Source organism: Triturus cristatus, chromosome 7, assembly GCF_964204655.1.
Source record: "Triturus cristatus chromosome 7, aTriCri1.1, whole genome shotgun sequence".
Classification (NCBI taxonomy): domain Eukaryota; kingdom Metazoa; phylum Chordata; class Amphibia; order Caudata; family Salamandridae; genus Triturus; species Triturus cristatus.
In genome coordinates, this window is record NC_140590.1 from 1194944217 (window position 1) to 1194970156 (window position 25940).

The 25940-nt window shown below is 45.7% G+C and overlaps 1 protein-coding gene across 2 annotated transcripts in view; it reads right to left on the minus strand.

Annotated features, from left to right (window-relative positions):
• Positions 1-19434: 19434 nt before the first annotated feature.
• The window catches only part of PHGDH (phosphoglycerate dehydrogenase), a 149664-nt gene continuing 143158 nt past the window's right edge, over positions 19435-25940 (minus strand). For both annotated transcript variants that reach the window (XM_085618558.1, XM_085618557.1), the window contains exon 12: positions 19435-19837. In XM_085618558.1, coding sequence (XP_085474684.1) covers positions 19683-19837 — 155 coding nt within the window. In that variant the 3' untranslated portion in view covers positions 19435-19682. The remainder of the gene's footprint in view (positions 19838-25940) is intronic.

A 25940-nucleotide genomic window follows, 5' to 3' on the forward strand; every position in this document is an offset into this window, starting at 1 on the left:
GCCTGCCGGTGCCCCTGTTGGAAGGCTGGTAGCCTTACATGTAGAGGATCTTCAAATATATTTTGAGGAGTCTGAATAATTTGGGTGCTGTTGAATCTGTCGCTATTGTCCCTGTCTGTCTGCAACCAGCGATGCCGCTGTGGAAAGTGGCAATGGGTAGGTAGCCAGTGCACGAGGTGGAGGGTGAGTGAGGTCAAGTGGGCTTGGAAAATTCCTGTCAACAAGTCCTTACAACTGCTGAGCCCACTTTTTGGTTCGGCAAAGATGAAGGTGGGAATATGGGATAGGGTTTGGTAGGCACTCTTTATTTCTGGCTTTAATTTGATCAGAGTGTTATATGGGGGCAGTCGGGATGAGACTTCTGGCTGGGACACTGATGCAATGAAGGGCATGTCTGTGATATATCAGTTCATCAGGTGTTTTTGTGGGCAACCCTTCCTTCCTGCTGAGCTGTTCTTTACTCCTATGTGAACATCCTTCCACTAGAACCTGTTTTAGGGCTTGACTAACAGACAGCGCATGCTGGCTTGCTGTGGAAGAACTATTGTGGGCTTTCCAAGAACCTACACAGGCTCCTAGCCCACTCTGTGGCTGCTATTTGTTAGCTTGATTATTAACCCCCCCCTCCCTTTATTCAGTGGCTTTCCTTGTACCAGTCACATTTTGTGTTTGCCCTTCCCTTGAGCGTAACACCTGTACCATCTCTTTGTTTGACTGACTTGTATCCTTCCACTGCTCACTTTTAGGGAACTCTTTTTTCTTTTTTAGTTTGGCACTCCTTGTGTTTCCAGCTCTCTGTCTCTCTCTGTCTCTCAGGTGCTCCCCTAAATGCCTGCTGGCACTCCGTATTGTTCTCTCATGTGTGCTGCTTCTCTTGTGTACCTCTCTACTGCTCAGTGCTGCTGTCTACCTCGTGTGCTTTTCCCCTCACATTGCTCTCTCCATCATGTACTTCTCCCTCACCCTCTCTTTTGCTCTCACGTACTTCTCCCCAGTCCTGCATACTTGCATCCCTCGTGTGCTGCCCTCCTGCTTCCAATGTTGCTGTCTCCCTCAAGTGCTGTTTTTACCTTCCTCCCTCCCACCTACTCTTCTACTGCCCCCAAACCTGTGGTCCTTTTATTACACGCTTTTGCACACAAAAAAATCTTACATTTTTTACTGCTCCACTCCAAGTCGTATCCGCCATCTTGGATCAGTAAATAAAAAAACAAACAAAAGGAAATGGTGCTCACGCCATTCCACCGGTGCACATGCTTTGGGGTGCATGTATGCATACGTAATCACATGCATGCCACTGAAATGATGCAACCACTGGTAGCACCTTTTTTCCTTTTGACAATGCTATACAACATTAGGAAAAGCATTGTGCTTTTCCCTCAGCCGTTGTACAGCATCGCCAAAAGCTTTGTTAAAGCCAATAGGTCCCACAGGCAAGACCTACTGAATGTGCCATTGCTTGATTCTTATTGCTGGTATTACAGAAAGTGATGGGGGTGAGTGGCAGTAGTATGCACATCCCCATAGCTATTGACTGCAGAGAAAAGACACAGAGTGATTAAGGCCCCAATATTAACCAGATCAAATGAGGAGTGGTTTTGTGAAACACCCTCATGGGTAGGAAGCAATGTTTGGAGAGAGTAGAGTGCATTAAAGCCCATGAGCAGATTGAGGACATCAAATATTGGAGCTGCCGCCATTTGCAAATGTTGTCACTGTGGAGAATATGTCAGTAGATGCGACTATCTAAAATAGAAATTTGGCAATACCTTGCCGGCAGAGGCCAAGTCACTGGACTCTCCTTAGAATTGGTAACTCTCCAGTCGAACCTTTCACCAGGATGTCAGAAAACACCCATATGGAATTCAAGATCTATGCCTCTTTAATTACAGCAGATTACTGCGGATGTATAGGGTGCCCTGATGAAGGCCTTTAAGAATGGTGCTGGGGATGCTGATGCTAAACCTTGTGAACATTAATATGTAGAAGAAGAGGCAGTGTTTGGCCTTCCATATAATTGTTATAGTCTTTTTCTGCCGGTGTGCAGAAGTGGACATGTACGAGTCAAACATACGCATATCTGCTATGATTGTATCATTTTTGTATGTATGGAATGTATTTTCTGATACACCTTTCCGAATTTTGCCTGTAAAACTCATACATGAGGCTGGTGCGATGATAATCTGTGTAACAGCCTGATGGAAACTAAAAAGTATATTTAAAAAAAAAACAAAAAAAACAACGGCTTTTGTGGTTTACAGTAGTAAACACTTTTCTTTCCCATGGTATTGGGGCTTAAGGTCACATAATCAATTTGACTCAGAAGTGTGAGGATAATAGACGGATACAAAGTACTACTGAGAGTGCCATAATGAAGCAATGACATTAGACACATGGATAGCTCTCCTGATCAATGCATGTTTTTGAGGTATTTGAATTAATAATGGATAGATTTATGCGCTAGATTGCGATAGAAATGGTGACCCAGAGCCCCTGTTTTCTGGATCGCTCCTTTGTGAGACAACAACTCTCTCTCTGGGATTTTTTTATTGATTTGCTCTTATTAGTCTTATTTTCTAGAGGAGAGACAGCAGGCAGGTAAGATTTGTTTCACACCTAAACCATTTCTTTATTTACCATGTGTCTGACTGGATGAGTTGTAACTTTCCCCTGCTGACATAAGGGAACTACCAATTTTCTTATTTCTAATTTAGCACTCCATAGGAGTACATGCCTTTGTTTACTCTCTCCACACATCTGTTCCTTCTCCCTAACATCCTCAAACTCCTCCCTCTCTCTTGAGACTTTACCCACTTGTCTTCTGTTTCCCAACCATCCAATTTCCATACCACAAGCAGTTTTAATTTTCTTCTAAAAGTAAAAGAACATTGCTAAGGGCCCAGCAGCTGCACACTGTTACTTGGCTGCTTCTGTTTTAATTATGTATTTGCTTTTTATTTCTTAATTTCCCATTCCAAAATGTCTGTCTGCCATATTGGAATGAGGAATTAAAGTTTACAGGAAGATATCAATAGCAGTTGCTGGTGCATCATAGCACATGCACCCACACTGGCAGCCATCTAGCAATGTGTTTTCTTTAATACAAAAATCTGTCCAAAATGGTCCCCAATGCGCATGCTTGGATCATGAAGTACTCGTAGAGAATGGCCATTTTGTATTTTTTTTAATTTTGGGGCAAAAATTAATTAAAACAACCATTTTCAAATACACTAGCTCAAAAATTGCCTTTTAAAAGGCACTAACTTTGCCAAAACTATTTATTTTTTGCTTATACCATTTATATGGATGCGGAGAGGCAGGCAGGTTCATGGGGCCTGTGCTTGGTCTTCCCCTAGTTTTTTGTTTGTTTTTGTACTATCCATATTTATACATTTTTTTTATCATCAGTGTTGCTCATTGAATTTTTGCTGAATTTCACTTTGCGTGCTTTCTATCTTGTTCCCCCCCTTCCCCGCCCCTGTGTAGCTCCCAACCTGCATCTTTGTCTGGCAGCATTGGTTCAACAACATGGTATACTATGATATTTGAATATCTAGAAAAGAGCCCCTATTCCCAATCAGTTACTCTTGCCGCCCTCCTGTTGATATGTGACGTGCACGTCAGTCGGACTGCACGACCTGCAAGAAGGAATGTGGACCTGGCGTCATGCCTAGATTGTTAAATGCTGCACCACAACTGATGGGTTTATTTTACAGCAACCACACAAGTACTGTTTCGTAAATGGAAGCTATTGTGAGTTCAAACTGGAGCAAGTTAAATCTGCCAAAGTCACTTGCTGCTGAGCTTAATGTGGCTGAGCCTGCCTGCCAAATATTGTATGGACAGGTCAGCTCTGTCCTAAGGCCAAGGTTGGTCATTGCAGGAAACTAACTCTAGGATAGATGCTCATGGTGCTGTGACAATACGAGAAGCTATTGTAATAGTAAAGCAGACTTCTGTGCAGTGAAAGCGCCATGTTTGGCATTTCATCTGCTATCCATCTTGAAAATGTATTTTCTGCCTCCCTGTTCCTTTTCTGTCACATATTAAACTCAACAGGGCCACCCAAAAGATTAATGACCATTCAGTGCATACCTCACACCTGGTAGGTCTCAGAACTTGGTCTATGCACCATAACATGTGTGTTTAAAATTGCATGCATAATTGTTTGGTACAAATACATATACAGAAATTATGTGACGGATACTCTACCAGTAAGGACATGTCTTGCAAACAAAAAGCACGTCTGGCAACCAAAAAGCTTGCAAGGTACCATCTGAAGACTAGGCCATTTAACTACTCCAAGCAGTGAATTTCCGCTTAAACCTGCCTCACATTGGCAAAAATGAGACAAAAGCACGAAATTTCAACCTGCTTCTTGCTCATATAAATAATTTTTTAATGTTCTCTTTTGCACTTGCACTTTGCCTACCGCTCTATTTTTTTAATGTCAACTCTACTTTGCAGTAGGACTTTTGCACATGGTAACAATTTTAAATATTCTAACATTAAAGGTTGAATTAATTCCAACAAATGTCATGAATTTTGTGTAACGTGCAATTTGTGAATTTTGCACAATTTAGCTAGAGGAATTAAAATTTGCCAGGGCCTATTTATTTACCATCTCACCTAAACCACTTAAAACTCAATCTCGGAGATAAAATTCATCAGGAGGGATATTTCTGGGGAAAAACTGAACAAACTGTGTTAGGTAAAAACATATTCTGACACTTTCTCCATCCCATTAAACTGCATCTTTTATTCCCCCAGTTGACCTAATAGAGCTTAACACACACACTCTGTCCTGTCAACACAAGATCCCAGTGCATTGCACTAAAGATGGAGCTCCATGTCCAGTATTTTCCTCTGTGGCAAATGCTGTCCAGTAGGTGACACCGGGCGATCCCGACAGCTCCCATTTATGACTCCAAGTAAAACAAATCATATCATTTGAGAAGGGTGGGAGCATGCAGCATCCCATCCCAGCACTCAATTTGCCCCAATGCATTATGGTAAATGCAGTGCATGATAACATTTACTTCAGTAGTAGTCTTTAATTGTTCACCCTTGGTGCAGCCTGTCCTGTGTAACTCTAGACACATGTTACTGGATACATTCCTTCATCAGTAGAGAGCAACACGTCATTTAGGGGGTGCTGAAAATGCTGCCCAAAGTCTTCTCAGGTCTCTGTACCACTCACTGGGCACAGGCACATCAATAAAAGCTTGTCAGCTCAGTAGCCCAAGGGACCCTTTTCAAACAGAAGGATGCGAGACACTCTCTCCCACCTTTCTTCTGTTTGAAATCTGAGAATTGATTATTTTCTTGTGGGGTTGCAGGTGCTACTGCGGGGGGGAAGGGAAGTATAATGGACAAGAAGGGCATAGTACTCACTTTTCTAGTTTCTGTATGCCACTTTTATCTATAATTTCTCTGTGGCTTGATCTCTTTATCTCTCCAGTAGTGTTAGGTGTGAATGTGAAGTTACTCCTGTTGGTTACTAACTTGAAGAGATGACTTCATTGGTATTTTGTTTTTCTCTTTGTTCAATATCTTTACAATCGGTTCCTTTAAAAAACCATGAGGGTCGATTGAACTACATCCTTGAAGTGCACATATAATGGCGGACTGATGCCTTCTCTCTCTTGAGAAAGTATTTTTGTTTAATAAAATGAGGTAATCTAGTTTAAATATTCAGAGACAACCCTCTTTTCCCAGAGTACCCAGAGCTTCACTATGTTGAAAAAGCAGCTGCAGGTTGTGATGCCATATTGCTCATTTTTCCTGATTTTTCATTTAATCCCGCAAAACAGAAATGTTGTTTTTTGTCCGAACTGTGCGTTCTTAGTGTTTGCATTTGCAAGTGCTGATAGGGGATGCTTTTTGCATGCTCTGGTGCAGTTTTACCACACCTCTGGGAATGCATCTTACAAGCAGGGTTTAGTGTTAAAATCCATGTAGATACATGTGAGGATATGGTGACCTCACACATATTACATGGTGTGATAAATAAGTGTTAATATGCACAGTGAAACGTAAATGCCATTATATGTTAATGATGCATCGGTTATGTCTTTTAGGCCCAGCGATTGTTGTTTGTTTGGGTTGCAGTTGTGTTAATTCTAAATGAAAACGTGACATAATTAACAGAGAAATAATGAATGAATGTCACCTTGTATACGTCACAGAAAGAAAACATAATCAAACTTGATACAAAAAAGCAGCATTGTTCTGATTTTCCTGTATTTCATCCATGCATTTGGGGAGCTAGTTTGGACCTTGTGTATGAAATGAGTGGCACAGCTTTCTGAGGTGCAGGTGGAGTGTGTGAGGCGAAAGTATCTGTTATTTGTCTGCCACAGGATTTACCATCTTGTGACCGAACGTCAGAATGTCAAACAAAGATTCCTTGACAGAACAAACTCTTTCCCGCCCTTTTCGATTGGGCAGCTGCAATAGGCACAGGAAGGAAAAGGTGATAGGCAGGATCTCTGCTGAGTATGTTTGCTTTTAACCTGGTGGTATGTGCCTCAGATCAGAGGTTTTCTGCAGTTTCACAGGTTTGGTGGAGCCATATGGGACCCTGGTGCAAAACCTTGCCAGGGGCTGTGCACATTATTAGTGTTAGTGTACAGTGCTCAGTAAAGATGGGGTTTGTGCAGCATTTCTACGGTGCATGCAAGGGGGACCCATGCTTTTGTCTTGATAAGCACTACTACATGGATTCTTGGGGACTGCAGGTTTGTGCATGTGAGCTGAGAGCATAGTACATTCAGTTTGGTTTCTCTGTGATCTCCAGAAGGATTCATATAAATGGGCATCCTTGTTGCGTACATGACTATTTCAGAATTGTGTGTGCAGGGTTGTTGTACATGGGTGCACAGAGGCGCTGTGTGGAGGATGTTTCTCATATCTGCTTGACTCTTTGACTGTCTACCTGTCCTAAATATTGAAGTTCTAGACCCTGTTTTCTGCATACGCTGGTGGGGAACCATAATGATAAAACCAACAGTTTACCATAACCCTGATTATGGAGAATCTTTACATATGGTGCACATCTTCTGTTGATGCTATCGCCGCTTATTAACCCAGATTGCACAGCCGATATTGGGGTCCTCTATATTTTAAATACTGATTACGGAACTCTGTTTAAGAGATAGAAAGTCTTCCTTCAATTAGCCAAGTATGAGCTATTAGTTCCCAAACCTATGTCAGCAAAGAACTTGTGTTGAGAACTAGAGTCTTTTGCAAGAACTCCTCTTCCAGCGCCTCTGTGAAAGCATTGATTCAGTCCTCTCAAACATACTGTGCCTATTTACTTTTTTCATTAAAAAAAATGGGTTCATCCATTGTAGTGTGACCAGTGCTTGTGTCCGTTCCTCAAGCTCCTGCACTATTCTTGTTTCACCACTATCACCATTATTCTCAACTTTTTGTTTGTTTCAGCCATATGTCCTCTTGCTGTAAAAGGGGGTGTGTAACAATACTCTTTAAAACCAAATAATAATAATAACTCCACAAGTCAACCCCCCTGAATAGTGTTTGTCCTGCTATTGTGAAAGTCGCTGAGAAATGTCTGGCCAGATGGCTCTCTGACCTTTTGGAAATATTTTGTTTCCTGACCACTCAGGCTGGTTTGCCTTATGATTATTCAAGACTATGGTGGTACTGCCACACTTGTCATGCACTCTCTCTCTCTCTCTGCGGCATTGGGCACCATCACACCATCCTGATGGATTGATTAGCTTTGGTGCGCATTGCGTGTTAGCTCTGTAGTCATTTTTTCAATTTCTGTTTGGCTGTATTCATTCTCCTTTTCAGTTTAACTGCCATTGCGTCACCTGGGCCGTTTCACAGGGATCCTCCCTCTATTTGTCTGGGACTGCTTTTAAATAAAGCAGTTTGTTTTTAAAATGCAGCACGTTTTCCTTAAAGAAAAACGGGATGCATTTAAAAAAGAAAAAAAAATTCGTTTAATTTTTTAAGGGCAGGTAGTGGTCCCTGGGACAACATCCTTTGATTCTGGGCAAATCCCCTAATCTCCCTGTGCGTAACAAAATGAATGTACGGTAATGCAACTGGTGCTCATGCCATATGTTCCTAATTGAAAGCCTATACGTAAAACACTACGCATAGGGAATGTTGCAGAAGTGTGCATATGCACATATTTAAATGTATATAAATTGAATGGATTGTGCTTTAGGGAGAAAATAACATTTACGTTTTTTTCTCATAAGAACTGTATGGGTCCACAGGTGTGGATTTGGTTGTATATATGTTTGTTGAATTTAGCTGGTCTTTCAGAGAGACTCAATATATGTTTGCGCTTCTGTTTGCTAAAGGTCCTGAAGCAGGTATTTGCATTTCTTTGTTGGATGTTTAAATCCTCTTTGAATATAGTTTTGTGCACTAGTTTGCCAACTTACTCAAAATGGCGTTGTGCGTCTTTTTGGTAATGCTTGAAAAGCTTGCATCTCTGTATACCTATGTGTTTTTAGTTTATGCGAGTTGCCTTTATGTATGATATTGAGTTTCAAAAAATGAACACTAACCAATATGATATTCTATGTGGAAAAGTAGGCCTTTGACTCTATTGGGCCATCTTGAATGCCACTTTATCTAACGTAGGCACTGGCTTGAAAATGCACCATTTGCTCACTCATTTAAAAAAAAGATTCTCGGGGGGAGAACCCCCCAGAGCCCTCCTTAGATCATTCAGGCTATGCTCGCTCGCCGCAGTGTGCTCCACCACTAATATTACACCTTACCACTTTCAAATGTCACCAGCCGTCACTGTTTAGTGGTGAAGACATCTTCTCTCTTGCCTTGAGATAAGTCCTCGCACCTATTGTGGATTATGGTTGTTTAAATCCTTCTCAATGAGAGCTCTTGGGCCTTTATCAACTGTTGCCCCATTCTAGAATATGGTTCTGACATTATGGTTTCTTAAGAATTCATCTCTCTTTGCTGAGTCACTCTTTAGCCCAGCCCAAGCCTTTATCTTAAGGGTTCTTTAAATCCTTCAGTTGGGGGTGTGACCACTCAAAATGGAATTCTGCTATACGCAGTGCTCCTTTGATTTGAACTACCGGCACAGCTCACCCTGCAGCATACAAGTGCCCTGAGCGTGCAGATTTGATATGATTTCGTGTGGGGGAGGCCCTTTGTGTCGCACCGACAAACACTACCTGTGGCGGCTCTGGAAACAGAAACAGGTAGCTATGGTTATGGAGGGGAGGTCCAGCTGCAATACCATCTGTTTCTGGGATTCCCGGAATGAGCTGAGGAGGGTGCAACTGAGAGTTTTGTGGAACGATGAATCCAGCACGTGTTGAAGCTGACTGGGCTATCTCCACAGTTTGCGATCGAAAGGGCGCAAAAGGCATTGGTGGCTTTCCCCAGACCTGGGGCCCCGGCACAGGGTAATATAGCTTGTATCTTGAAATATAAAGATAGAGATTGCATCCTCCATGCTACCCGAGAGATGGCTGCCCCCCACTTTAAAAACCACAGGATCTCCATATATCTGGACTACACCAACAAGGTCCAGAGGTCCCAGAAGGGATTCCTGGAGGTTAAAGACAAATTACAATCGATGTACTGTATCAAGCTCAATTGAGGGTCTTGTCCGAAGGCAAGTCCTACTTACTTGATACTTCAGAAGATGTTTGGAGGTGGCTGGAGGTATGGGACATGGTACCCAGACAAAGGGCAGGCCTGTGGCTCCCCGTCCAAACTGGAGGTCATGAGGGGAGCCTGTCTTCGGTGCCCAGCGCGGAGAGCCTGGCGAGTATTGTAATCCAGGGATATAGTAACATGGCATTGGCTCCCCAGGTCAGTGTGTTGGATTCTGTGGGGGCCTTGCCTGTTCCGAAGACTTCACTAGAGTTGGAGGACTCTGCTGCCCGATTCATAATTATTTATTGTTTTATGTCATTTTTTTCCCCTGCTCTCTTTCTTGTTTCTCTCTTCTAGAGGGTGGAGGAAGCTGCACCCAGGGTGCAGCTGGGTCTATGCAAATTTATTATATTGACCATATGTTGGGCTGGTATGTGCTGTGTTCCTGGTATGGCATCACATTGTGTTCAGTGCTGGAGATGCCTTTCCCACATTTAGTGGTAGGCCATGGGTGTGGGTCATGGGTTTAGGCTGTGAGTCCTGACAGCAGGGATCTTGAGGGATATGCAGTATGATTTGTCATTATTTTACTGTCTATCTGGGGGGGGGGGGAGTTGAGGGTGTTGAAATGTTTTGTGCTCATTCAGGTTGTGGAGTGTGTGGTTTTGGTTGCAGTGCGTATGAGGTACAGAGTACTTGCTTCTCATCAGTAGCGATATTTAGGATGGCAGCCGGCTGGGGGGAGGTCAGGGTGGGGGGAGTGGTGAAGCTAGTCCCTTGGGTACAAGGTTGTAATACTACAGGGCTAACTGTACAACTGTCCAACTGTCTTAATGTGGAATGTCAGAGACCTGAAGGGCTATTCTAAGAGGTATAGGGTGCACTCGTTCCTTCAGTGCCACAAGGTACAGATAGCTTGTTTGCAAGAAACTCATCTAATGGGTGGGGAACCTCAGAAGCTGGGGAAGAAATGGAAGGGTCAATTATTTTCAGCTACTTACTCCTCTTTATACTAGGGGAGTGGTCATCTGGATTGCGCCCTGGGTCCCATTTCGGCACCCTTATAGCGAGGCGGATATACAGGGCCGTTACCTCCCTAATGTAGACAACAGGCATTTCTATGAGCAAATCCAAAATCTTTTGGTGGGCAGTGTGGGGTCCCCTTGTGATTTGGGAAGGTGACTACAATTTTGTCCTAGATGGCTAGAGGGACCGCTATCCGCCTAAGCAAGGTACTAAGCTCTCGCTTCCCACCTTCCTTGCTGCTGTCATGACCAACTTGGGTTTCCATGATAACTGGCGTGTGCTACATTCAGGGGTTCGGGAGTACATATGCCAATCCCAAACTTATAAATCCTACAGCTGTCTGGACTGCATGCTGGTTGCTGGGGTAGATCCTCTGAGGTTGGTCATGGTGACACATTTGGGGCAGTTCCTCTCTGACCATGCTCCTGTGTTGCTTCGATTGAGATGGGGGAGATGTAATACGCCAGGTGCCAAGCTGGTGAATGCCTTCCGAACTCCTGAAGGATACTGTGTGTTGAGATGCACTAGCAACATCCCTTACCTATTATTCAGCTATGAACTGGGGGACTGCAACCTCCAGGGCTACTGACTGGGAGGCCCTTAAGGCGGTTATGAGAGGGACATGTAAAGGGACCACCTGTGGGGTACAGTGCCAACTGGAGGTGGATCTTGGAGTACAGGAGCGACGCCTATTGAAACTACATTGGTCAGAGGCAGCTTCTACGGACCCGCATGCAGTTGTGCTCCAGGCTCGCCAGGAGGTGCAGAGGATTTGGGACACCCTAGACAAATGTACACTTTGGGCATACCACCAATGCTTACACAGGGAGGGGGACAAATTCAGTAGGCTCCTAGCGTGGATCTTAAGGCAGGAGCAAGAGGTCCCCCCACATGCTGCATATTTGTGCTCCTAGCGGTTCTTTGGTGACCAGTCGGCAAGATATCCTATGTATTTTTGTGGAACACTTCAAAGGGGTATATTGCGCGAGTGTGGTGGGCCCCACTGAAATGATGGAGGGTTTACCAGGGTAGGGTTGCCTAGCCTGATGCCAGACTGTGTGGGAGCTGGAGAGAGATTTCCCTGGAGGAACTGTGCAAGGCCATTGGTGCCCTTAATAGGTCCAAGGCTCCTGGTGGGGACAGCTTCCATGTGGAGTTTTATCAAGCCTACTCTACTAAACTTAAGGAGAAGCTGTTGGAATTCCTCCGCGAGGCATAAACTAAAAAGGTCCTCCCACTTACCATGAGGGTAGGGATCATCTGCCTTATGCTGAAGCCCGAGTGTCACACTGCAGACCCTTCCTTAAATAGAATCCTCACTATGCTCAATGAGGATGTAAAAATACTATATAAACTTGTGGCAATGCGGCTAGGGGAAGTTACTCGTGGACTAGTGCATGAGTACCAATGCAGCTTTATGCCGGCCTGTAACACAGCGTTTAATTTACGAAGACTCATGAATGTGCTGCATGAAACCATGGATGATGATTGAGAGTTAGTTCCAGTCTTCCTAGATCTAGAAAAAGCCTTGATACTGTAGAGTGGGCTTATTTGATGGCAGTATTGGGAGGAATGAGATTTGGGCCAGTCTTTTGCAACTGGCTGGGGCTATTACATACTGACCACCATGGTACGCATCAGGATTGGGGCGCAACCTCTCGGAGGTGTGGTCAGTGGGGACCGGAACCAGGCAGCGCTGTTCTCTCTCGCCACTCCTTTTTGTGCCTGTGATCAAGCCACTGGCCTTACTATTGCTCAAGGAATTGGAGCTGTGGGGGATTTGAGTAGGTGGCTCCACACATTTCCTTTTATGATGAGGACATGCATTCCCCCAGTAGGTCAGTGCTGATTTTGATGGGATTATTGAATGATTTTGGCGCGGTATCTGGTCTCCGAATTAATGTTAAAAAGCCACTCTTGTGCCCCCTTGGCGGTGACACCGGTCGACCAACTCCCAGTACTAGACCTCCGCAGGTAGACGGAGGGATTCAGGTATCTGGGCATTCTAGATACACACAGAGGTAGTGTACAAGCGCTTGTTTGTGGACAGAGTCGTAGCCGGTGTGGAGGACTCAAGGTTCTGGAACAAGCTCTCCTTGTCGGTGATGGGAAGGGCGACAGTGGCCAAGATTGTCTTCCTCCTTCGCTGCCTCTACCTTGTCCAGAATGGGATGTTTCCGCTCGAGTCACAATTTCTTTGCAAACTGGATAACTTACTGATTTAATTGTTCTAGGTGGCATAGCAGGATAGCCCAGTTGGTCCTCAAATGAGACATGGAGCATGGAGGTCTGGTTCTCCCAGATACGCAATTGTATTACTGTACGGCGCATTTACAGCACACCACGTGGTGGCTGGCAGCCCCCGACAATTGGGGGGAAAAGGTTGTTTGTGGATATGCTGGGGAATGATACCTACCTCCCCGAATCAGCAGGCATGCCAGGGTCTGAGCACCCAGTCCCATACTTGGTGAGACATATAGCAGCGATCTGGGAGGCTGAGGTTGGGAAGGTGCTGCGTAGGGCCCCCTTTGATAGGGAGATACGACTTTGGGATCTTGCACTGTTCCGTGTGATCGATTTAGATGTGTCCATGGAACAATGGAAGGTGGGAGGCTGCCAGGTGACATGCGACTTATACTCCAGCGAGGTTTTCCTCACCTTTCAGGATGCGCAGGAGGGTTTTGGAGTAGGACATAGTCATTTCCTTCACTACGTCAAGCTGGAATGCACGATCAGGGAAGTGTGGACTGGGTTTCCCATGGTGCTGCAGCCCTCTTGGGCACTTGGCGATTTACTTCATGACACCTGTTCACTTTATTTAATAAAGCGAGCTGGGGAGGCATGCGGAGTACTCCTTATGCAGCACGTTTGGCCTGGGAGATGGAGCTGGAGGAGCCCATTGCGGATGCGGATTGGGCACGTGCATGCACACTGGTGAGAATGATGTCTTGTAATCATACATTTAAGTTACTACATTTCAATTTTCTACACCGCACCTATGTGACTCCTTGTTAGCTGAATAGGATAGACCCTTTTAGGTTGGCAAAATGTATGTGATGCAGGGAGTTGATGGGCCACCTTTTCACATTTGGCTTGGGTCTGTACCGGGACCCAGGGGCTCTGGAGGAGGTGGTGCCTAAAACTGCGAGGGCTACTGGCATAGCGGTCCCTCCGACTCAGATGGCTTGCCTCTTACTAGTGGGGAGTTCCAGAGGGCGAAAGATTCCTTATAAGCTCAACCAGCTTGCGCTTATACTGGCCAAACCACGAATAGCCATTGGTTGGTTGGGCACCAGAGTGCCACTGATATCCGCATGGCTGCGGGATCTGTTTGAATTGGGGGTGGCGGAGGAGAGTCACATGCGCCTTTCTTGTACAGATGAAGGTGGCATGGAAGCGATCGTGACATGGCGGCTTCTTCCAAACAAATTCAATGATGAGGGTTATTCCAACTCAGACGATCGCTCGGATGGTGGGGTGTGAATTCTGTGTAATATGTTCTATTGTATAATTGATGAGATAGCCAAGTGAGAACTTGATGGATCTCCTACTATATACCTAGGTCGATGACTTGGCTCATGTAAAATACTGTTCCTAACAAGGCATTTTTCTAGTACCTAACTTTGCATGTATGATGCTGTTTATTATTGAGATATCATGTAATGTGAATATGGTACTTCTACTTCTTACTGTGGACATCATGTTGCCTGTTTTGTTCTTTTATGAAATCAATAAAACAAAGTTTATACAGCCTTCAGTTACTAGCCTAAGACTATTTATCTTGCTAGTATTTGGACAGGATAATTTCAGTCTAGTTTTTCAATTAGTGCCACTTCCATTACCCGAGTCCATTTTCCACCCAAAACATTTCCTAGAGACTGTAAATTTGAGGGTACAAGTGGGCCTGTATCTGGAAACTGTTGCTTGCCCAAATGTATTAGGATGGCATTAAGGAGATATCCCACCAATGTGGCTTCTCCGGCAGTACTTGTGGGGCTCGGAAGGGTTTGGTTTTCAGCTCGGCGGGCTAGCATAGCGCTCCCGCATGTCTCTTTCTTGAAGGCACCGAAGACAATACTCAGAATTAGTCATGTCCTCCCTTGATAGACAGAACCCAGGACTTTTCTCAGTTATTTCCGTCTCAACATTTTTTAATCTTTGATTTTTTTTGAAAAACTGTACTTCTGGTTAACTATGAAGGAAAGCCCCCATAATATTAGCATTTACTTGGCATCTTAATCTCTTCTCGCAGGAACTACCACCAGCTTGCAAAAGTCCTCTTCCTTGTTAAAGCATCAATTAAGGGACTATTGAACCCAAAGCAGTGAGTCTAGAGCAGCTTCTTGAAACCTCCTCCTCTTCTAGCTAGCTAGGTACATTAATGCAGAGAACAGGACAGAGGGCAGCACTTGTGACCCCTCTGACAAAACCTCAATCAAGCACTACAGAATGCAGGTTCTCTCGTTGCTTTTTGCAACTGAATGTCAACCCAGTACTGGACAGTCACTTCGCTGCACCACTGCAGGCACGTCAGCCTCTGCCCATCTTCAGCATGGTCATAGCACTAGGCCGTTACTCGTTTTAAGTCTAAGGGGGAGATTTACTAAGATTTTGAGCTGTGTTTGCGTCACAAAAGAGATGCAAAATCTTTTTTTCCTAATTAACTTTCTTTCGCTAAACTTGTTTAGTGCTGGAAATAACGTAAAAGTAATGCAAAGCAACTCATTCCGCTGCTTTGCATTACTTTGCACCATGGGGGCATAGCAAGGGTGGTGAATGGGCGTTCCCATGAAACCACCCAAGGTTTCTCACACTAAACCCAATTTACTAAAAACAGTAGTTTGACTTTAGCGTGAGAAAACTGCACCCTTTTCAACTAGGTGCAAGGAAGGAGAAATGAAAGCATTTCTCCTTCCCTTTCTGATTTTGCATGCGTGCTGCACTGTGCAGCACGCATACAAAGTGGGAAAAGCTTTCCCTCGTGTCTAGCCTAGTATTTTGTACAGGAAGGGTACCCTTACTGTACAAAACCTATGCTAGACTCATGCACACTCCCTAGTGCTACGGCGCTAAGGTATATGCATGGCGCACGGCAGCTGAAATCAGCACCGGCGCGAGGGAAAGGGGGGGGGGGGGGGGAAAGAGAGCCATATCTCCAGAGAAATGGCTCTCTACTGCTTCCTCCCTGTTGCGCAACGCAGCACAGCCTCGCGAGGGGCTGCACTGGTGGAGATTTTGTAAATTTACCCCTTCGTCTAAAAGCTAACTGGTCCTAGTAGCTCCTTACTCCAGTTCTGGTTATGGGCTAAGGAAATTTTACTTCTGGAGGTGAGTCACCAGTTTCAATTTGAACATTAATGCCGCTTGGGTCAAACATATTTTCAGAAATTCAATTAAGGGCCAGCTCAGGGACGCCAGAGGACCCACTGCCCTGTTCTTTTGTTTATAAAAAAAAAAAATCTTTTGGTTGTGCTGTGTATCATCTACAGATTGGAGGAAATAGCCAGGGTGCTTTTCAGAGAAAAAGGAGAACTCTTTGGAAAAGAGCTGGACACGTTCCAAACCTGGAGGTTCTACCAAGCAGGCTTCTTAATGGTGCTATAGGAAATGTAGCAATTCCCCAAAAGTGATTCAGCTTTTACTAGGGTGATAACGGCGACACTGTAGGGACCCTATTATTCACAACAGATACCACGGACAGATGGAAACTAGAAAAAGAACTGAAGGAATGTAGACTGCACAGGGATTAGATAATAGAAGCTGGCAGATTTGTGAATCACTACTGGAAGAATCTTAAAGGCTTCTAATTGACTATTTTGTAAGTACCATACATTTTGTGTATATGATGTTTGAGAGGCTGCTACATCTTTTCTTTTACATGCTACAGCAGAGAAGACACCTGGTATGTGTTATTTTGTCATTAATGCAGTAGGTACAGACTCAAACATCTTCCAGCTCAAGAGCTAAGGTGATCCATCACTTTCTGGGTGCTGGAGAATGTAAACACATAGCTTGGGATCAAAGCATGTGTATCGCTGAGAAGACGGAAATGAGCCAAGAACATGCAACACTGAACTAATAATTCTATCTATTTTAAATATCCAAGGAAAATAAACATTTGGACTCTAAGATGGACGACACAAACCCCTACTTAGACAGTTGGAGGTAGATTGACATGGTCAGACCGGGCGCCCCCACAGAGCTGGTCTTCAGCAATAAGCATCCTGCTGGCATCCCAGTGACTTCTGTACCATGGGAGAATCAGTGGGGAAAGCTGTGGTCACTGTTTTCGAGGTCATACTTCAGCTATTTACGCAATCGGAAGGAAAAGATCCACACATACTAATTCGCTGGCCCGCTCCACTCAGCTGAACCGAGAGAAGTAATCAACCTAGGAATCAAGACAGATATATCTATGGAAGAATCCACTTGGAATTGGAACTCAACTGGAACTCAATTGGAACTCAACTCCCATCGAATTCAAAATTACTCAATTGGAACTCAACTCCCATTAAATTCAAAGTGCAGCCATGGATAACACGAAGACAAGATGTCTCTAACATACTCGATGTACCTCCTTATTTCAATTTCTCTCTAAAAAGTATTAAGACTTTGTATTGCATCTCTTCTTACCACAGCAGGATATATATATATATATATATATATTCACTTAAAAAACCATAGGTTTCACACATGTTCTAGTTAGCTGGACATTTCCCTCGTAAAAAACCAATGAAATTCCCCCGTTATAGTTAGTAAAGGGAACTATAACTCACGCGACCGCAATCCACTGCTGATGACGTCAGATATGACATCACTGTATTTATTCACTTATTTACCCATTTTTCTTTCCTTTAACCTTTAGCTATACATATTTAATAAATATTTATTTTACAGAAAGACACATATGTCATCAGTGATGTAATATCTGATGTCATCAGCTGTGGATTGCGGTCGCGTGAGTTATAGTTCCCTTTACTAACTATAACGGGGGAATTTCATTGGTTTTTTACGAGGGAAATGTCCAGCTAACTATAACATGTGTGAAACCTATGGTTTTTTAAGTGAATTTGCAAGGTTTTTTAAATGCTAATTCCTAACTATAACGTGTGTGAAACCTATGGTTTTTTCAGTGAATTTGTACGTTTTTTTAAATGCTAAGTTATGCATTTATTATTTAAATTTATTTTTTTTAAAGATTTTTCACCGTGCGCGTACCGTGCGCGCTCTGTGGGCGCGCGGTGCGCACCGCGCGCCCACGTTACGCCGTTCGCGTAATTTTCACGACTCTACCGTGCGCGCACGGTAAACGCACTCCGCGATTTTTCGTAAAAATATTAAAAACATTTATGGCCCTTGGGGGTCCTTTGGGGAACCCCTGACAATGGCTAGGGGGGTCAGGAACTGTGCACCCTGCCCCCTTTTCATGTTCTCCACCTTTATTTTTCACCTCCCTCGGACTGCGAGAGACAAAATGGCGGCCGACACTTCCTGGTTTCGACCGATTCGAATGTTTACTAAGATCTAACAACCAATCAGAATTGCGCTCGTGCACGGCAGGGTGCGCTTACCGTACGCGCACGGTGCGCGCCTATAGATATATATATGCTTTTAAATGCTATTTTCTCAGAAAATACTGAACAGATTTACACCAGACCTGCAAAAGGCACATCCCTGACCTGAGGACTACCTCTCTGCCAAATTTCAAGGTTTTCTGTTCAGCCGTTCGGGCTGTAGCGCGGACTAAAGGTCCTAGGGGAAAATGCATGGGGAAAACGCGTTTTGGGACCCCCCCTTTTTCTCAGCCCCCGCTTGACGAATCCCCCCCGAGACTTTCAGGGAAGGAGCGGAGCGCCACACCTATTTTGAAAATTTCGCGAGGATTCGTCAATCGACGCAAAAGTTATTCCAAATAGAATGTTGCGGATTTCCTATGGAAACACGGTCCTAACTATAACTATCTACTGGCGACCGCCAGTAGATAATATATATATATCCTCCAAATTGGTTCCCCTTCGTCAGAGTCTGGCAGCGCTCAATATGGGTGCGTTGCCCTGCAGCAGAAACACACCGCTTTAAATTTTCACACAATCCTTCCACCTTGGAAAGGAAAAGCAGACTCCCGCAGATTTTGCATTTTTTAAAAAAAAAATTCAAATCATTCACATGGATACTGGTGCCTGTATCCCTGTGAATTATTTGAAAATTTTAAAAAATTGCAAAATCTGCAGGAGTGCGGCCCGTTTTTCCTTTCCCAGGTGGAAGGATTGTGTGAAAATATATATATATATATATATATATATATATATATATATATATATTTATGTGACTGGAGGACTCCTGTGCCCTGCCTTCCTTCATCCAGTTTCTTATTTTACATGTCTCGAACTCCTGTGCCCCACCTCCCTCCAATTTATCCACTTGTTGTTAAAACTCATTTTTTGCATACAATGTGCGTTACCTGCGTTCTCTTTCATTTTCTGTACCTCCTCCTGCTTGTGGCCCTCATATTTGTGTATGTTTTAATTGTCCCTGTTTTTGTTCTTTTGCTTTGTTTTTTTGCTTGGACTGCCACTTCCGTTATATCAGTTAAACTCCACCAGCTTCAGAGGAAGTGATTTTGTTAATTTTCACTCGACACGATTTACTTTTCTGTTACTTGCGAATATTCACAACAGCAATGTACGAAATAGAGGTAACACCCCCTGAAGCATTATTCATGTTTGCTAAACTACCTCTCAAACAACTGTCTCGGCCAATTAACATTCTACAAATAAAGACAAATGTACATTTTTGTTGGTTGCTTTAGTTTCTCTTTTTGGCACTGCATAGTTATTAAGGGGGAGGCACAATATGAGTTCACAATGTCCACAATGGTCTAAAGCCCATGTTGGTAAAATAGGTTTTTGTAGCACTGCTGCAGCTGTGCATGCTCATCTACTCCTCTCCACCCAGGGATGCTGCATGACTGTCCCTTCAATCACCACTGCATGAGGAGAACACGTGTGCGAGCCAGAAGGACACAGTGATGGGGAATGTCAGATGGACATCTGGAAGGCAGACACCGTGTGGGGAGAGAGCACCTCCAAGCTTTTTAGCGGAGAAGAGACCCCCAGAATGCTCCACTCCTTGCCGCCGATGGAGGGCGAGGTGTTGTAGGACTCCAACTGCACCCCAGCTTTTTCCAAGGCCCCTGAGAGAGAGAGAAAAAGTCGAATTAGTGGCGGTTTCGTGTTTACAGGAGTATGTCGGGGACACTATGGTGAGGAGGGTCATGGTAAAAGAGGAAAGAATGGGCAACACACGAATAACGTCAACTAAATTTCAGTAGGATAGACTCAGAGAGGACTGGAAAATAGTTGCTGGGGTGAATAACCAGGAAGGGAAGACAGTGATGGAGAGGAATATAATGAGATGATACCGATGGTGTGACAGCGAAGGAATGAGATCGCTAGGGAGGGAGGAAATGACAGGATTAAGTATTCAGAAGTTAGAAGGCTGGAAAACTGAAGTGGTATGGTAGAAGAAAATTATAGCAAAACGAAGACGATTGAGAAAACTGCAGCAGTAAGAAGAAGTGGGTGGAGAGTACGGGGGAGGAAAAATGAACAACAGACGTATTTATGGGAGGACAGGTACGAAATAATGACAGAGGGAAGGGGAGAGAAAGGGCGGGGTAGAACACTGAGAAGACAACTGCACAATATAGTTTGATAACAAAGACAAGGCAGAGAGTACTATGATTAAGAACAACGAAAGACACAAGATTGTTGTGAAATAGCATGAGCCCTGACCTGCTCAACCATGCATCCCACCACAGTGCAGACTCCGTACTGCACTCACACGTCAAACCCACTGCCCCAATTCTTATGATTAATAATATTTCTGTATGGTGCAAAAGCAGTGTATGGACAAGGCATAACACACGGGTTTTAGTGAGGGCACTGAAGTCCTCAGGATCAGTGCCCCTTGTGCGTTCCCGGGACCTGTGCATCTGTTTAGTGAGTCTTGTGAAGCCTTTGAGCATGCCGTGCAGTGTACTTGCACCTCAACAGAACATTAGGTGTGCGGCTGTAAATGTTCTGCCGGAAGAGAATTCATGCACTACATTTCTGCACACGCACATTAATTGAAGGGCCATGGAGGTGCACGCCTTCCATACATCTTCAAAGAACATGGCCACAATCTGGATTTGGTGTTTCCGCTGATTTTTCAAAGGAGGAATGCACTTGTACGTCATACTACTGTCAAAGCAGTGGACTGTCGTGGTGCCAAACTTGCCTTTTTTGTTTTTAAAACCGTACCTCATTAATGAGGAGACTGTGTCTACCAGAGAATAAAAACAAAAACACGATTGTCAATGTTTCTAAAACAACAATGGAGAATGAAAAACTGTATGAATTTCAAAGTTTTAATATCACGCTGCAGAATGAACAAGCATTTGCAATGCGATAGGTCTCACATTTATGAGAGATTGAGTTATTGGCATTGTAAATGACAATGTCTTTTATTTATGGGTTGTTTTTAAAACAGGTAAATAAAATGTATTGTCATTTACAATGGAAATAGATTCTCGCAAATACGAGACCTATTGCATTACAAATGAATGCTATAAAAACAAAAGCATTAGAAGAGAGCGTGTCCTGTCTACAACAGCAGGCAGGACAACGCTATTTGAGAAACTAGTGCTCGGAGGCTGTAATTAAAGCCTACCGAGCAACAACACACGTAATAAGGGGGGTCGCCATGGAAGGCTACAAAATGAGACAAGGCGATACTAAGGAGGGACTACTAAGCCTTTTGACCAACGAACAGCCACGGTTTACAGTGGACAATGACAAAAAGCCAATGAAAGTTGTGGGCGGAGCTTCAAGTCCCTACCTCAATACAGCATGCCTCGCAGAGCAGCACATGCACTGCCCAGGCTTGACTTAAAAATTTCATGAGCATACCAAAACTGGAGGTTATGCAATCCACTCCTAGATACAATAAATGACCACGTACTCACAGAATGGTTCCTCCCTTCTCGTTTAATAAGTAAATGTCTGACTGGGTAGGCTGCCTCTCCTAGGCTACTGTGACAGTTGTGGTGCACGCTAATTATTACCAAGGACCAAAATTCCTCGGACTGCATATCAAAGTTTCCATTACCGCCTCGCCCCTCTTTTCATCTCCATTACATAATGAGGTCCTTGTACCTCGTAGATGCACCCCACACCAATATAAAAAGGCCCTGCCCCTCCACAACTGCTGTTCTTTTATGTCTGTAGACACTGTAGGGTGAGTGCGGTGCACTAGCTCCAGCAAGAGTTAGTTTGCTGCGTTTGCTTTTTATTTTACCGGCTCCTCTTGTTTGGCAGCATTTTGCAAGGCCTGGAGTTCACCGGAGGATCAGCACCTTCGCAGAGGAGCGTCGCCCCACTGCTTTGAAGCAGTGAAAGAAAGGAAAAATAAAATGATAACAAAATGAGACTATCATTTTATTTTGTTCTGCTGCAGCAGCTTTGTGTGACGGGGTGGGCGGGGCTGCTCTGCTCACAGAGCAGGACAGGGGAAGAGATGTAGCACCCTCCTAAGTGCGCAATGACTGTTTGGCCAGCCCTCTTGGGCTGGCCAAACAGACATGTGCAGACAGCCTTTGTGGAAAATAAGGCCAGGTCCCCAGTCCCTAGCTGAGCGCCAAACTATGGCGCTTAAACCAATTACAACGCTGATTTGTAGCATTGTGATTGGTCAGGGGAGCCTGGGTGCTTACCAATCACAACGCTGCATTGGTCAGGGGAACCTGGCTGTCTGCTTCCTGTTTGATTCCCGAGGAGAGATAACAGAGACACGGCGGTAAGGTATGTTTTTTTCTTAATAATCTCCTTACCCCCCCTTGCACTGCCACCCCCATACTGTGCCGGCCTCTTCCGCGTAAATTGTGGTTTTGGACTGGGCTGCATTTCTTCTGACGGACAGAGGTGACGGAGCAATGATTGTCTCTTGGCATTCAGTGGAGGCCTCGATTGTGTGTCATCAGATATCAGAGCGGTGTTCAGCTTGAAGTGTGGGTGCGGTGTGCCTGGGGCGACTTGAGGATGTTGGTCCTGGTAAGAAGCCAGCAATTATTCATGCTGTGAGTTTTCTGCTAGCGATGTCTGCACACTGTGCTGCAGATTTTTCCTTTTCTATGGTGCTGTTGCCTCTGGCCGGAGGTCTGCAGTGCCCTCCTTGGCTGGAGTGGGCACAGCCGGTCAGCCCAGGGCTGAGTTCACCCAGCCAGCGGTCTGCTGGGCCTTCCTCCGGCGAGGAGGGGACTGGCTGTGGTGCTGGGGCGACTGGTTGATCAGCCTGCTTCTCTTGGAGGCTCTCCTGCTGCATAGTGGTGCCTCTCTGTTCCAGATTGCGGAGCAGCAAGATTAGACAGTGAAATTTCGGCATTCCCCGGGCTGCTGGGGACCTGGGGGGACGCAATGGAGGGATAACTTGGGAGGCATAGCTTCGGGAATATCCTTGGTGTGGAAATCCTTGGGCTTGTCAGGATGCTTCAGAGTGGTACTCTGTCTGTCGCTTTGCCAGGTTGGGGCAGAGGCAGCATGGTGCTGCATGCTTTTGGCCTTTCCATTCTGCATGTTCAATGGGAGTGCTGTGCCTCTCGGTGAATACAGTGCATGACAGCCCGTTGGGATGAGGTGTTCCTTACGTCTGCAAAACAATAACTGAAGGTATCCACCTTGCGGGAGCGAGCAGCGGTGCGGGCGTGCGCTAATTGAAAACAGATGGCTCTCGCGCCGCCGCTGCTCGCTCCTGCAACGTGGATGCCAGCACAAGCACGAGTGCTTGAAAACAGCTGTTTGCATTTGCCTGGTTGCCCTCGCTATCCCTTGTCAATTACTTTTCTTTTTTTTTTTCAAACATTTTTTATTGTTTTCGTACCAACAACTCAGTACAGTTCCCAGCAACCTCCCCCTCCAAAGTAGTCTTTCAAATTCAGCATTGCCCCCAAGTATGCAGGAGAAAAGTCACCCTTCCCGCGTGAAGCCCCCCCTCCCTCTCCCTCCCGCACCCCATGTCAGTGTGCCCCCCTCTACCTACCCCCCTCCTGACGCGCCCCCCTCATTACTATGAATCGTGTACGGGTGCTCAACTTGTCAATTACTTTTCTTGCCGTCGCTTTGCCATTGCTGTTCTTTTTTTTAAATTATGTTTAGGGTACCCATCATGCATAGATTGCAGGGAGAAATGGTCAGGCGATCTAAGTATGAGAACAGGAAACTCGGAACGGTGTAGATTTCCCCTGCATACATTTTTACTAGGTTTTATCTGTCAAAAAGTGTGCAGAAAATTCATGGGGCTGTAAAAACAAATACGTTTAGTTATAGAAGAGAGTAAAAAAAAGAAAACATTTTTTCTTGACCTGACTCTAGTCTGATTGTTTCATATCTGCTTTCCAAGGAATGCTTGTGCCTTTCTACCGACCTCCGGGACCACGCACTCAATTCAGCGAGGACATCGCCGACTTCGTCAGCCCGCACGCCCTCCCCTCCGCTGACTACATCCTCCTAGGGGACTTCAACTTCCACCTGGAGAACAACAACGACTGCAATACCAGCACCCTGCTCGACAACCTCGCCAACCTTGGACTCAAGCAGCTGGTATCCACACCCACCCACCTCGCCGGACACACACTCGACGCCATCTTCTCATCCAGCAAAGACATCGCCTTCAGCCACGCCACAGAACTCCACTGGACGGACCACAGATGCATCCACTTCACCTTCAGTAGAACGACGATCCACCACCACCAGCAACAGGTTGCCCGAAGAAGCTGGAACAAGATCACAGCCGACCAGCTCGCCGCTTCCCTGAGCCAGCACCCTCCGGCCAGCTCAGCGAACCCCAGCCAGGCCGCCGACAACCTCTCGAAGTGGATCAGCAAATGCGCAGACGAACTCGCCCCTCTGAGGATCCCGCCCAGCAGACCCGGCAATAAGAGAGCCCCATGGTTCACCGACGAACTCAAGAGCTCCAAGAAGAACTGCCGAGCCCTCGAGAAAGCCTGGAGAAAGGAACCCACGCCGGACAACAGGACCACCCTCAAGCTCGCCACCCGGAAACACCACCAATTGATCCTCACCGCCAAGAAAACTGCATTCAAGGACCGGCTGGACAACAACGCACACAACTGCAAGGAACTCTTCAACATCGTGAAAGAGCTCTCCAACCCCAACGCCGGAAACAACGACATCACCCCATCGCAAGACCTCTGCAACTCCCTCGCCTCCTACTTCCACAACAAAATCGCAGACATACACAACAGCTTCAGCACTCAACCGACGCACGCCACGACCACAGCAACGCCACCCACCACCACCCTCCGCGCCTGGACCCCAGTCAACACCGAAGACACCGTCCACATGATGAACTTCATCCACTCCGGATCTCCGACCGACCCCTGCCCTCACCATGTCTTCAACAAAGCCGACGCTGTCATCGCACCCCACCTGCGGGACATCATCAACACCTCATTCGACACCGCCACCTTCCCCGAGAGCTGGAAGCACGCCGAACTCAGCGCTCTACTCAAGAAACCCACAGCAGACCCCACCGAACTCAAGAATTACCGCCCCATCTCTCTACTCCCGTTTCCAGCCAAAGTCATCGAAAAGACCGTCAACAAACAGCTGGCCGCCTTCCTCGAGACGAACGGATCCCTCGACCCATCGCAGTCGGGATTCCGTGCCAACCACAGCACCGAGACCGCCCTCATCGCCGCCACTGACGACATCCGAGCCCTGATGGACAACGGAGAAACAGCGGCCCTCATCCTCCTAGACCTCTCCGCGGCCTTCGACACGGTCTGCCACCGAACCCTAGTGCAGCGCCTCAGCAACGTCAGAATCCAGGAGAAGGCACTGGGATGGATCGTCTCCTTCCTCGATGGAAGAACACAAAGAGTCCGCCTACCACCGTACAAGTCAGAGGCCACCGAAGTCATCTGCGGCGTCCCTCAAGGATCCTCGCTGAGCCCTACTCTCTTCAACGTCTACATGAGCCCCCTCGCGGCCATCGCACGCCAACACAACCTCAACATAATCTCCTACGCCGACGACACCCAGCTGATCCTCTCCCTGACTAACGACCCCGCCGCCGCCAGAGCCAACCTGCTCGAAGGGATGAGAGAGGTAGCCGAGTGGATGACGACGAGCCGCCTGAAACTGAACTCAGATAAGACGGAGGTCCTCATCCTGGGCTCCTCGCCCTCCGCCTAGGACGACTCCTGGTGGCCCCCCGCCCTAGGCCCCGCACCCAAA